This window comes from Falco cherrug, chromosome 6 (genome assembly GCF_023634085.1).
Source record: "Falco cherrug isolate bFalChe1 chromosome 6, bFalChe1.pri, whole genome shotgun sequence".
Classification (NCBI taxonomy): Eukaryota; Metazoa; Chordata; class Aves; order Falconiformes; family Falconidae; genus Falco; species Falco cherrug.
Window position 1 is genome coordinate 56,312,618 of NC_073702.1, and position 14,639 is coordinate 56,327,256.

At 38.0% G+C, this 14,639-nt stretch overlaps 1 protein-coding gene across 1 annotated transcript in view; it reads right to left on the minus strand.

Moving 5' to 3' along the window:
- Positions 1-14,639, minus strand: part of LAMA2 (laminin subunit alpha 2) — a 377,271-nt gene that overhangs the window by 154,945 nt on the left and 207,687 nt on the right. The window contains exons 13-16 of the mRNA XM_055714667.1: positions 12,719-12,820; positions 11,932-12,143; positions 5,779-5,890; positions 1,498-1,611 (exon numbers count right to left, since the gene is read on the minus strand). Coding sequence (XP_055570642.1) covers positions 1,498-1,611; positions 5,779-5,890; positions 11,932-12,143; positions 12,719-12,820 — 540 coding nt within the window. The remainder of the gene's footprint in view (positions 1-1,497; positions 1,612-5,778; positions 5,891-11,931; positions 12,144-12,718; positions 12,821-14,639) is intronic.

Consider the following 14,639-nt stretch of genomic DNA (forward strand, 5'->3'; position numbering starts at 1 on the left):
TTGGCTGAAAAGTGCAAAAGTGCTATAGCATGCCTTCTCTCATATCCAGACTGGCGCTACAGACAAAAATAAACAGCGAACTTGTGCAAGGGGTAAAACTTGAAGACGCAGAAGCAAGCTACCTCAGAACTCACATCTAGCTATGCACCCCTAAGCAAAATAGTCAATACTTACGATATACTCGGCTATAACTCTCCTTTCCCTTTTTTTTTTCTCTGTTAATTGTTTTTATCCCACACTGATGTTATAGACTTCATAGCTGGAGGCTACAGTCATTAACGCAAGAAATTTTACCGTTGTTGAGAAACACAAATTCTTACTATCCTAGTGATAAACATAATCATTGCACATAAGTGAAAGATTCAAAATCTGACTGTCATATCATACATACTTTTCATCCTAGGTACTTCTTTAAGGCTTACAGTATAATTAAATTGATAATCATTTTTAAGCTTCTACTCATGAAAAAGCAATCTGAAAAATTCACTGATCCACACATTAAGGATATCTTGTTTTGCACTGCAGTGCAATTAAACAACTTGTATGGGCAAAACAGGAAGAACAGTGATAATTCTAAGTGCCAAATTACATTGAAAAAAGCCTGAATTTTATTTTTGGATTTTTCCCAGCAGCTTTTTCTTAAGGAAATTAAAGGGAACATTTAGAAAGATGCACAATACAGAGTCTGCTTGAAATTCTGCAGGGATATGAGTGGATGATATCCCACTAAACTGGCACAGGCTCAATTTGTGTTTCTGCAAGACTAATGAAATGAGACATGTTGTTTCAAGCTTCATGCCATGTCAGACAATATAAAACTAAAAATGCCCTTGAGTTAATCAGAACAGTCTATTCAGTATAATTCACCCATTCCAAAAGGCTACTGAATGGACTGGAAATAGTGGTGTGCTGGTAGGCTTGCTATGGATAATATCATGGATTTAATTGCTGAATTAGTAGCTTACTACATAAAATCTCCATAGCCTACAAGCAAAAAAAGTTGAAGTAGCCCAAATCATTTGCTTTTATTAGTTTTTTAAACTACAATTTAAATGTTTCTTCAAGGTTTAGTAGGAATTTAAATGAAGGAAGCCATTAACAATATCTTCTTGTCATACTAGAACAGAATTTTAAAAGTTACCTGGTAGACACTATAAATTGAAAACGCTGCAGGAGACAGATGGGAGGGGGATATAAATCTTGCATGGAAGAATGCTGATATATTTTCTGTTTTCTGCATGCCATACTCTATACTATTGATTCTATTTTACAACATAAATCCTATGTGAATTAAAAAATTCCTTATGTTTAACTGTAGAAGATACCATATCTTGAGATGAGGGTATCTGTAGCTTAAAGCAACATAAAGATCTCTTCTGTTGGTCACTGTTTTTTTTTTCCCTTGAGTAGTTTATGTCTGAGAGGTCATTAATTCAATCACACAGGTGTATTGAGCAGGTTGGCCATGTCCATCATGTTCCCTGTAGTGACACCTACCAGGCATTCTCCTGTGATATCATCACATGATTCTGCATGACCAAAGCATGTACATGGCGCACAGACTCCACCAAAAATCGTGCCATTCACGCGCCTGTGTTGAGGCCAGCAAGACTGCAAGATAAATCAGATTAAAAGTTAAACTCTCACTTAAACAAAGAAAGGAATGGAATTTTAAAAATATTGTCGAATTTGATACTTGCACACACAAAACCATACTTGTCAAATTAAGAAAAACACCAACATTTCTCTAGAAAGTTGATCTTCCAGGTGCTATGGCTTTGCACTGACCTTAGCCTTACTGGAAAGTGTGACATTAGAGGAAGCCTTAACTTGATCATTCTTCTGAAATGGTAAAATAAGGCAGAGAAATGAAGAACTGAAATATGACAGCATCAAAGCAAGAGGTACTGATTGAAAAATAGCCAGAAGGCAAAATACTGAAGGAGAGAGAAGGAAGAAAGAAAAACCCAAAGCAACAAAAACCTTTTCTGAGAAGTTCAGCAGTGAAGAGCAATTAAAATACCATTTAGTCTTTGTTGTTTGGATTCAAAACCAAGGTATACTGAAATAAAGCACAGGCTGAAAACAAAGCCACCCTTTTATTTACATATTGTGCTTCCTAAATATATACTCATTTCCCTTTAAGAATGTGCTCTATTTTTTTTATTTTTTTAAATGTTAAATTCAGATTAATATTAAATGCATGGCCAGTTTTTTCTTAGGAATGGTGACATTGTACAACTGCGATTCATCAATGAAAATTCAGCTATTCCATTTCTTCATAATAAGATGTCAGGCAGCAATCTTCCTTACTATGTATCTCACAAATGGCTTCATAGTTTTTGCAAAGTATCTCTCCTCAACAAGACTGCTCATGTGATCCAAGGTTTTTGCATAATATAAAAAAGTGCATGATGAATGTTGACCTTCAAAAGCACCTGGCTAATACAAAAAGAAAGTTTTGTTGTGATAGAATACGAAAAGTATAATTTAGTAAAGAAAATCCCTTCCCCTTCACACACACTGTCCAAAAAGGTTACAAGAAAATTCTTTTTTATAAAAATAAAGATGATGTCCCTTCTTGTCTTTCTCCTGCAAAACATGAAGTACTATGAAGATGAATTGAAATGATTCTTTAAAAAATATTTTCAAAATCGGAGACATTATCCTTATCTTTCCTTCCTTTCATTCTTGGTTACGCATTCCTAACAAAACCCATAAACACTAAAAATTAAAATTCAGTTATAAAAAAAAACCCAAACAACAAAACAGGTTAAAATAAATTCCACCACCCCCTTTTCTTTTCCTGTGGCATAACATGCAACTATCTAAGCTGTTTCTGTATAAATCCATAAATCCTTTTCCTCTATCAGTGATTCTGAAAAGAATGATCTTGCACATAGATATACATGATACTGCACAAGATAAGGCTCCAAAAGTCACTAATTCTAAGGGCTTAGACATGGAATATCAAGAGCAAAACATAGAACAGAAATAAAGTAAAAGATTAAAGATTGGGATCTTAAGAAAAGAAATAATTTAACGTTCAAAAGTCAGGAAAATCCTTGACCATCATAGTGATACAAGTTAAAACACAACTTATTTCACAATGGAAGTAAAAGAGTAGATCTAAAGGGAACAAATCTGGTGGAGAAGAGCAATTAGGTGTGAAGATGTTGAAGAATAAAGGCCAGAAGAGTCACATGAACAGAGCAAAGTAACTATCGCAAATGAGTCCAACTGGTATTTGAAATTTAAAATTTTATTTGTTCTACCTATGCTCATGCAATTCTGTGTTCATTTCTCAGATGTACTAGCAAATACATACCAATTTGCTTTGACCAGAATCTTGTAGAAAATTAATTCCAAATTTGCGTAATGGAGCAATCTCACAAGAGACAGAATATTTTAAATGGGATTGGCTGTCTTCTGAAGACTGATCATGCCAAAACATTCACAGCAAGAAAATAAGTAAATAAAGGCTGGGTTTGGTGCTGCAGTGTTGATGCCAGGTACCACAACATCATTATGCAGGAAAGAAACATGTATATTAAATTAAAGGAAGAAGAGAAAATGAAACTGAAAACCTGCACAAAATCAATAAAAATGTAACTCTGCTAGGTTGAAACTGGAAGAAGCAAAGTGTTGGACAAGGTCCAAATATTCAGAAGAAACAAACACGGTATTCTAAAATATTCCAAATTTTCAATTTATATTTCCATACTTTCTCAACTGCTAGTTTATCTAGAAATCTAAAACATCACTATTTGTTTTTTCTTGCTTCTTGTTATAAAAAAGCACAACCATCTATTCAAAACACCAAAATACTTCCCCTTTTTTTTCTAGCAAGCAGAACTGTACAATGCATATCCTATGCCGAACCTCTGCTACAAAAGACTAATGAGATATGAATTCACTGAATAAAGGCATGGAAACTAAAGCTTGTAACTCTGTCATTGTTATTGTGAGATAGGTCAGCTTTGTCAAATGCCATTTCTGAGCTGTCTGAAATGCTCTGAAATTCAGTGAAGGGACACAGGAAAAGCACGCTCATGCAGAAGTCTGTCATACCTACTTGTCCTTCAGTCTTGGGAGGAAAACCAACATACAGGTAGGGACTACACTATGGTTTATTTCCATAGGTCTGTGGTTAGCACTCAGCAAGGGCAGGAGTCAAAGCATGTCCACGTCATCTAGTATGCACAGAGACTTTAAATTTGCAGCTACCTATATATGTACTCTCTGTTGTGGAATATGATCTTAAGTATGTAGCAGATTTCACGGACTGCTTTGAAAAGGAGGGAAGGTTTAGTGTTGAAGGACACAACGCTGGACAGAGAATTTCAGGAACATCAAGGCAGGAATTCTACCTTTCAGCTTCTACAACAGAAGCAGATACTGAAACATCTGTGGTCAGGGCCTTTCCAACTACTTTCTGGGAAATCACAGCCAAATCAGAATTAAGAGAAAAAACGGACAAGGAAAAAAAAGTGTGAAGCATAATGACAGTTCATTCAGCTTTTTTCTTCAAATCATTGGACAGACAATGGTCAGAGTTCAAAATTATTTCTCAGCCAAGGTAGGCAATATTCTCCTTTTTTTCTTCTTTTTTTTCTCTTCTTTTTTCTGTCTGTACCATTTTGGAAGTGATAGGAATATCCATTAATCCCTTCTGGCCTTCTTTCTACATTAGTTTATCTAGCCCCAGTAACAAGCAACCACATTTGGCATGAAACTAGACTCTAAGCCCTAAATATCACATATAAGCATGGAAAACGTTAAAGGAAAAGAGAGTTGACAAGCAAATGCCTAGAGTGCTTGTGTAAATGGCATATTGTTTGTAGTTTTGTGAAGCAGAGCATCTTGGTGTTTGAAACTATTTCCTTAAAGGCAAAGCCTCTGAAGAATTTTTTTTTGGCTTCTATTTACCCCAAGCTATGGCCATGTGAGATAGTTAATTATATGTATACTTGTATGGACACATTCTATGTGAACTAACGAATTTGTTAGAAAAGCGGGTATTTTCTGAGCATGTGTCTATGTTATTATCTGTAACAGGACCAAACTAAAATCAAACAATCCCCACAAGAACACACATACAATCCTCAAAGACTCCAAGGCAAATGGCAAAGCCCTGGGAAAACAAAAGAGGAAACTCAACCACGTTAACTCAGACAATTTGATCTGGGTTTGTTGTGCACAGGTCAGGTAACTGCCATTTTCCTTCCAGTTGTGGTATTTTAATTCATTTGTAATATCAGTTGGCTGAAGACTACAACACCGGTTTAATTTTCTTTTTATTAAGAGAAATGTCTTTTCATAACTTAGAAATCACCACAGAGGTGTAAAACTTTGTATTTCAAATATTAACAAATATAATGAACCACCACCTAGAAATAAAGGTAACTAGACAGGCTATACCAAATTCCTAACAGGCAGTTCCATCTGAATATGAGGAAAAACTTCTTTACTTTGAGGGTGACAGAGCCCTGGCACAGGCTGCCCAGAGGGGCTGTGCAGTCTCCTCTCTGGAGACAGTAAAAATCCGCCTGGACGCAATTCCGTGCAACCTGCTGCAGGTGAACCTGCTTTACCAGGTGAAGCTGCTTTGGCAGGGGGTTGGACTAAATGATCTCCAGAGGTGCCTTCCAACCCTGACCGTTCTGTGAGTCTGTAAATGCACAGCTCTCTTACTATATTCTGCCAACACAGGGTCACTGTTTGCTTCTACTCCCACAGTACTAGCACAATTGATCTAGACTGCATCATGATACTCACCTCACATGAGGTACCATCATACCCTGGGGGACAGTCACATAACTCCACTGCAGACGCCACCTTTCTCCCAGTTGAAGTGTGGTCAGCAGCTTCAATGCTAACGCTTCTTAGTCTGGATGTAACAGAATTGAAAGGGTTAAAATAGCAAATTGGATGGAAGCATATGTGCAGCTGGATGCAGCAAATAGTATACAGTGACATTCAGTGGATTTTTTTTTTCCTGTTTAAAAAGAAGGAGGTTTTCACATTCGTCTGTTTGTTCCTAAACTACATATCTGTAGGCTTGTTACTACTTTTGTCCATCATGTGAGGGAGACTATGGTCAGACACACATTGATAAAAATAGTTTTAAAAAGTCTCACAGCACCATACCAGTAGATGGAAGGCTATTCCTGGCCTGCAAGCCACGTGTGCCAACTTGCATTCCAGCTGCACATACAGCAAATTTGATACTAAGCAGCGTCTTTAAAATTTACAAACCTCTACTCTAGCTTTCTAAAATATTACATTACTAGGTTTTGGTTATAGGGTATTTTTATTCTGGAGATTTGACCTCTGAAAAAGATTTCAGCTCTGTCTAGGAGGATTTAAGTATTATGGGTATGGAAAAGAAAGGCATGTGCCCAAAAGAAAAAGGAAATCTACCATACACCTTCGCTTCCCCAACGTCAGAGAAGACAGAGTTGGAGAATTTTCTGTTCAAGGCACAATTGCCCTTAAAAAGTAAACGCTACGCATCAGCTAAACAGCCATTGTTTAGCCAAACACTGAATGTGTTTTTTATTTAAAAAAAATGGAAGTATGATGAAAGAGACAACCAAAGTATTTTGATAATCTTACAGGTAATATGCAAAACAGATGTAGTTTACCTCAACAGTATCTATTTGGGGAAAGATTGGGATTTGGGGATTTAATTCTTATGAGAATTCAGAAGGAACTTTAAGGCATTATAGAGTCTCAATGACTTCTGTTTTCACGCAGCAATCTTAACTGACTGATTACTAGAGCTACCCAAAAAGCTTTTTTTGAAGTCTTTTTCAGCAGAAAATACTTTTCTATCATGACATGCATTTCGTTAAAAAATAATCAATTTTCTTTGGAAAATGTAAAACAAAATAAAAAATGCCTCCATACTAAGGCATTTATCTTTTGGCTGCCAAAAAATCCTGAAAATTATTTGTATGAGCTTGGATAAGAAAATGGCCAAGAAAAATATTTTCTTGTTTCTGCGGTGGTGGGAGGAAAGGTTAAACCAGGATGTTTTCCCACTCAATTTTATGACTACTCTCAATAAGACAGACATGAAATGTAAGAGGAAAAGAAGGAAGATTTCTGAAATTAAGACGGCAGCTTCAGAAAAACATAAATTTTACCATCACTAGGGATGTGACCGGCCTTTGCAGGGACTACCATTGTGGATTATGCAGTTAAAAATTTGAATCTAATTCGGTCATACTAGAACCTCTGTAAAAGGATCTTGAAACTATTTTAAGAGAAGGATGCATGCTCCTATCTAGACCTTCGGTAAGATCTCTCTCACTTTTCAGTACTTCGCCTTTGCCCCACACCCATTTTGCAGTCATCCTTTTGAGTTTTCCTTACAATAAGATAATCAATCTCTAGGATGTTAGATATCGAATAGTGATGACTTTGGCAGTAAAAAATATAAAAACTTAAGGAGAAAAATCTCTAAATGAAGAAACAAATTGCTAGTAAAAGGACGAGTTTTATTTAACCTCTGAACTACAGCTAGCTCCCTCTCAGCACAGATCTTGGAACAAATGGAAGAATTAACACAGAGAAACAATCCTCCCAGTATTATCCCACATTTGTATTCACTGAATTGTTCCGATTTTCATTATGTTCTGCTATTTGCTAAATGGGATTTTAATGTGTTTAACAGTTTCTACCATTAACAGTAACTCAGTGAAGAAAGCTGCAGTGATTTTTTTTCCTCCCATTTTGATGTTGCAATTTTGATTCCTCGATGCCATTCTGCATTCATTAAAATAGCTAATGCTGGCAGTAATGGGGCAGTGGATCCTGGAGATGCATGAACATTTTGAGATTCGACAGCAAGACCAAATATTTAAGCTGACTGTTACTGTCAGCAGGCAAGCGTTGACTTCTAAAAACAAACAAGATTAAAAGGGAAGGGGACGTTTCAGGCAGATCAGCATAGTTTGCTGTCTGCTATGCCAGGCATCTGAATCACGTCAGCTACATAAGGCACATGAAGTACTGACCAATCATTGCTCATTTGTCTTGAAGCTTATTCTGCATATGGAAGAAAACCCTTGGCCTTTCCTTCCCTCCTTCTCCTTGCATCTACCACTGATTCTGTATGTGGTTGCAAGCAATCCATTATCTTCAGTGCCACAGTTTCCATGGCCCATCTGAGTGTCTACGATATTTACCATCAGTGGACACCGAATATTAAAAGTGAAGAAACAGTGCTACTAAACTTGATTTGAAGCACACGCTAACAGTATTAGATTAAGCAAAATTATAAGACAGAGCTGTCTTTTCTTAGCCTGTTGCTTCTACCACAGATGGAATTAACTGCAATAGTTTAGAAGATCTGTCAAGTTAGAGTAGGATCTTCATTTAAACCCAGAAGCTGTAACGACTTTCAGATAGATTGCTGTATTTCTGTGTTCTCATTTTTTATCCTGTTTGATCATCTAAATGAAAACCCACTCATTTGAGGAAGGTTCCCATTTATGTCATAGAGCAAGAACAACATTCCAAGCTTAAAATGACCAAAAATCCATTCTCAAAATCACACTCCAAACTCACTTTTACTGCTTTAATGTTATTTAGTAACTACTTGAAAGTGCTACTGATTAACTAATGTTTCTAGTGCATCAAAAGAAACAAAGGTGAAAAATATAATCTTTAAGTTAAAGCTCTTGCTAACTGGAGACAACTCCATTGAATTTTTAAGTCTTTTTATGTGTGACTGCAAGAAAGTTGCTTAATCTTACAGTGCTTTCATTCTGGCCTCTTCTCAAGCACAGGTGGAAATCGATGGAAACCAACTTTGGAAATCCTTACACATGTGGTGTCATTATCCATTTTGAAACCTTTCAATATTTAAATGAACAGGCTGCTTAATATAGTAACCTCTAATTAGTATGTTGCATAATTCTGCTGATGTTTTGAGGCAGAAATTGTCATTCATGAAGGATCTAATAACCCTGTAATATTTCTGTCTCACTGTACCCTTAACTCTCTCGGAGAAATATCCATCTGTCCACCACACATACCTGTTTAAAAGACAATAAAACCCTCTTAGTATCTACACTATTTCTTTGGCAGAAATGTCTTCCTTTGGGGCCCATCAACAGTGGTCCTTAATCAGCCCAAAACATCACAAAGAATATCCTCTTCCTTGGGTCTGGACATTTCCTCTGCAGTACTAAAGGTGCAGAATATGGAGAAAAGAGTTGTTTTGCATGATCTTAAGAGTTATGAGCACAGCTTTGCACCTAGTATGTTTTAGCATGAGTGAAAGTCAAAGACAATATAAAAAAGTCAGTACTGAGGCATACCCTGGAAATCAGCAACGTGCCTACAACAGATGACAAGCTGGGCTGGCTGACAGCAGGTGTTGTTGCTACTTCTGTGACTGGGAGCATGCACTGCTCTGAGATTTAACGTCCCCCAGTAAATCCCAGCCTATGGGTGAAAGTGTAATTCCTCCAGGTAAATCAAAGATGAAAAATCCAATTATTTTGATTGTGATTGGAATTTCACATCTTCTTTTCTGTCACACTAAACTGCAATGCACATCCTGACATCGCACAGTAAAATGTGTTTACTTTGGAGCAACTATTTTCAGAGAATTCTGGACATGCTGGTAGTAATCACAGTAACACAGTAACCATTGCATTCTTCTCTGGGAAGAGACATCATAGGGACAGCTAGAGATGTACCATTTCTAGGAAAAAAAGTCCCCTGCAAAATTACTTCTGTCCTTTCCCCTAAACTCCTTTTAAATTGTTCTTTAAGGGACCAACCTTCCTAAATGTAATGTCACCACATCTAGAAGATGGTGGCTACTAACCTGCAAAGTAGAAATTATATGTATGGCCTGGGGCTCTTCCTGAATATTTCCAAGACATGTTTTCAGAATGTTACCCAACGTGCATCACTAAAATGTTCCAAAGGCTGAATATGAAGAAGACTACAAAACAGTGAGGCACCACGCATAGCCAAATGGCTAAAGCAGTAATCTGGGATGCAGGAGGCGATGCATAGTCTTCCAAATGTGTCACTGACAGGTCTGCCACTTCTTACTTACAAGGTACAAACGATGTACTCTGCCAGCTCTACATGTGTGTGCTGACCTGAGCTCTATGCTGTTGCCCAGAGGGGATCTGATCAATCTGTCCCACCTCCACTGTTCCACAGTAAAGGCAAGATGAAGAACAACAGTACATGTCCAGAAATGTGCTTTCTTCACAGATTTTAACTGCGTAGCCGAAGTGGGTTTTTTTTATAGGAAAGCTCCCTTTCTCATTCTAGTGCAAATGTCAGTACACAAATGTAACATAAACCACTGGTAACTGGAGTTTGCATTTCCTGTAATACTTAGCAAGACCTTTGGTCCAAATACAGTCAATCATGCATATCTCCTTTAAAAGAGCATAGCAAAAAAGGCCCTATTGTTGACCCCAAAAATGCTCCTGCATTCCTTTAGTTTGGAAAATTTTGACTGATGGAGGGGGTTTTTTTATTGGAATGAGAATGGAGTTGAGGAACAACACCCACTGAGCTTCCACTAGTCTTAGCTGTAAGCTGTGGTGTAAAAGCTTCTCATGGTCTGCTCACAGTGCATAAGAGCTGAGCGCTGGCCTGGTGGTTTGACTCTCTTCTAACACCAGGATGCGAAGGTGATGGTCCATGAAAGGTTTTCAAACTGGATTCAGGGAGATGCATGACTGATAACCAAATGAGTAAAATAGGAAAAAGTTTGGCTCAAAATCAAGCTAGTTATGATTCACAGACTATTTACAGAGAGGTAATACATACTAATTATCCACAGAAAGAGAGAGAGATGGAAGAAATGTGAATTCTATTTGCAGGAAAAAAAATGTACATTGCCAAAGCTCAAATTAGAAAACGGTATGCTGTTGACACAACCTGCCTTTCAATTTAGGATGTATTTTAATTACCTAAGTATTCAAATGATGGTTGGATTGCTTAAAAAATTTCACAGTAGCAAAACCTGTATCTATACTCTCAGCAAATAATCACTAATGTGCTATCAGCTCCCTCAATTCCAAATTGGCTTATGCCATTGAATCAAACGATGTGTAGGTTAGCGAACATTTTAAGTTTCATGCCTTGTGAGTAGAAAACTACTATGTAATCAATTCCGTTGCACATCTAATTATTTATGCCACCTAACTATTAATGTAGAGATAGAGTGCAATCATACAGTGTCAGAAGAGAAGCTGTCTTCTAGCCCACCTGGAGTATTTGCTCATGCACTTATGAAAGTCTTAAATGCGAGATGAGCTTTACAGGTTCAGCCACACTGCAGCCACTGAGATAGAACAACTGTGTCATCTCATATAACATGTCTTTCATTTTCTCAGAAGAATAGTTCACACGAAATCAGTGGTTTTAAGCAGTCCAGGCAGCAACCTGACATAAATCAAGGGATCAGCCCGTTCTGTGTGTGGTACTGATTAAAAACCTAGAAAATTCCCCTCGAGCCACTTTTCCAGCATAGAGACCTAGGATATTATTCTCTGGTGCACTGTTAATGTGGCCCTGTATGCTCATTAAACAGGGAAACCAATATATAAGCAATATATCATCTCTTACTTCAACATGTCATTACTGTACTCAGTGATTTACCATATACATGGGAATTACAGTCTTCAAAAAATAAACATATTTATAGAACTGTCATTCATGCCTTAATCGTCCATGTGATTCCATGTTCTTACAAGACTGCTTCTTTCTGTCGCCTCTCTCCCTCCTGCCTACAATACTAACAACTGTTCGAAAGCGTAAGTGAATGCGATGGATTTCATGATAAATTAGCGTGTTTTAAACTACATCAGCTCAGTTCTCTGAAGAGGGAAAAAGTATTTTGAGAAGCTGCCCGCAGCAAGTGGAGACGTTTCCCCCCTTCACCTGTAGATGGCATTCATCCCATTGCTGTACGTGGCTCTGATGAGGATCCTCTTCACATTAGCAAGGAGAGTCATGAACTCCCTCCTGCTGACTGCGACATGAGTGCCATGCACGAAGAAAGATTCCGGTTTCAGCGCAATTGCTTCAGTGTGCTCTTCAGAAGGTTCCAGGTGAATCCCCTCTTTTGGAGTGCTGATTCTCAAGTCACCTCCCTAGATAGAGCCATGAGAAAGAGACATTTAAATACAGAAAAAGTAAGGAAAAAGCGTCGATCTGTAGCCAATTGGGGTACAGGATTTATTGAATAATATATTTTACAATAATAATAAATATCAGGAATAACACTCACCTTTCATAACCTTGAAATGGGCTTGCCTGACAAAGTTGAAAGTCGGTGCCAAAGAAAGTTTAGGTTATTCAGCTAAAACCCAATGTCATGGCTTGGCATAGGCAAAAGCAAATTCGTACAATGCTGAACTGCATAAGAACACGTCTGCTGAAGGAATCTGAAAGTGTTACCTCAGACAACCAATTATTTTATTTCTTCATTCCTCCTGATGAACAAGAAGAATATAGTTTTGTAAGCTACTGCCACAGGCTTCTTGAGATACTGAAGATTTTATTTCTCTGAAGTGTGAATGTGTCCGTTTTTCTGATACTATAAATTAGCTGAAAGTACACACAGCCTGCTGTTTTGTGTCCTCAACCACCAGACTTCACGCTGAACATCTGAAGAAGCAAGCAATTTTCTTTCTTTTTTTGGTGGCTGATAATACAATCACTTTACCTCTATGATGACATCAGATTGAACCATCAATTGAGCTGTTTCTTCTTTCTCTGTGAAGTCATAGGAGACTGTGAATTTCAGATTTCCTCCAGCAGCTGCTACCTGGGGAGAAAAAAAGACAGGGAAAATGCAATTAAATGAAAGAAAACAGAAAGAAAACAGGCCTTCACATTTGAGGACCAGTTTTCTTCAGCCTTAGCATTTCCCAGAAATATTCTAGTGTTACAAAACTAGATGCAGATACCTGGGGATTAGAGACCTGTGGACCACTCCCTTCTTGCTCAACCATCTAGAAATCATGCTTAGTCATTTTTCTTCTGTGCTTATAGAAGGCTGCTAATTCCTCAAACACACAGACTAGCAAAGTAATCAGAAAGAAATCTGAAATCTATGCAAATTTCCACTTAGATACTGACATTAGGTTTTCAATGTATTTATTTCAGTTATATGATCCTCATTTAGGCTGAGCCCCTACATCATCAGCCTTTGCAACCTTTATTGAATCTCTTAACTTCAGTTGCGTTGATGAGGCAAACAACCCAGTGATATTTTACGTAGAATGAACTGTAACCTAAAATGAAGTAAGAATTTTCCCTCATGGAGTCCTATAAATTTACTTTAAAAGACTGCTCCAGCCCTTTCTCTCAGTTTGATACAGCCTTCAATGTAAGAAGTCAATAACCAGCCTCTTGTGTCATGCCAATATATCGTTTTTATGTCTTTTAGCCCCCAAAACCACATGCTGACACTAGGTTTTCAATGAAAAACTGGAACAAGTAGAACAGTATCAGGATGCAAATCTAAAGGTACAGACTTGAATGACGGTTCAGTACAAAACCAGTCCTTTTTGTTGACTGTTTGGAAGCAGCATAAGTAAATCAGAGGTTGCATGAGCCACAATTTGGTTTTTAAATGCATCCACCTCATACTTCAGTGCAATGTGAGCCTCCTCTCAGAGACAATTAAAATCACAGGGATCCTTCTACCCTCCCAGTGCATACTGCCAACCAGAGAGAAACCTCATGAGTCTTCCACTAAGAGAATAACCTGGTTATTCTCAAGAACATAATATGCTATCTCTTGCTCATCATAATAGAGGGTTTTGCACACAGTAATAGAAAGCAGTGAAAGTCACCAACTTCATTATTTCATGATGCATCTAATTTAAGGGGAGAAAAAAAAATCCCAGCATCTAAGGCATGGAAATCAACTGATTTTGAATTATCTACAAAGATACAATCCATAAACTGCATTTGAGGCCGTACAGCTATTTGCTAGGTCAAAGCCAGAAAATTGACTCCAATTCATAACCCAAAGCTTAGATCACAGAATCATAGAGGTCATAGAATCATAGAATACCTCAAGTTGGAAGGGATCCATAAGGATCAGCCAGTCCAACTCCCTGCTCCTTGCAGGACTACCTCAAACTAAACTGTATGTCTGAAAGCACTATCCATGCACTCCTTGAATTCTGACAGGCTTGGTGCTGCGATCATGCCCCTGAGGAGCCTGTTCCAGTGACTGACTACCATCCCAGTGAAGAACCATTTCTTAATTTCTAATGTCCAGTCTAAACTTTCCCCAACACAGGTTCATTCCATTTCCTCATGCCCTGTTGCTGGTCACCAAAAAGAGATCAGCACCTCTCCCTCCACTGCCTGCCTTGAGGAAGTTGTAGACTGCAACGGGGTCACCCCTCAGCCTTTTCTTGTCTAAGCTGAACAAAGCAAGTGATCTCAACTGCTCCTCCTAAGTTTTGCCCTCAAGACCTTTCACTATCCTGGTCACCCTCCTGTGACACACTCTAATACTCTGATGTCCTTCTCATACTGAGGTGCCCCCAACTGCACACAGCACTCAAGGTGGGGCTGCACTAGTGCAATGTAGAGTGGGAAAATCACCTCCCTTGCCCGGCTAGCTG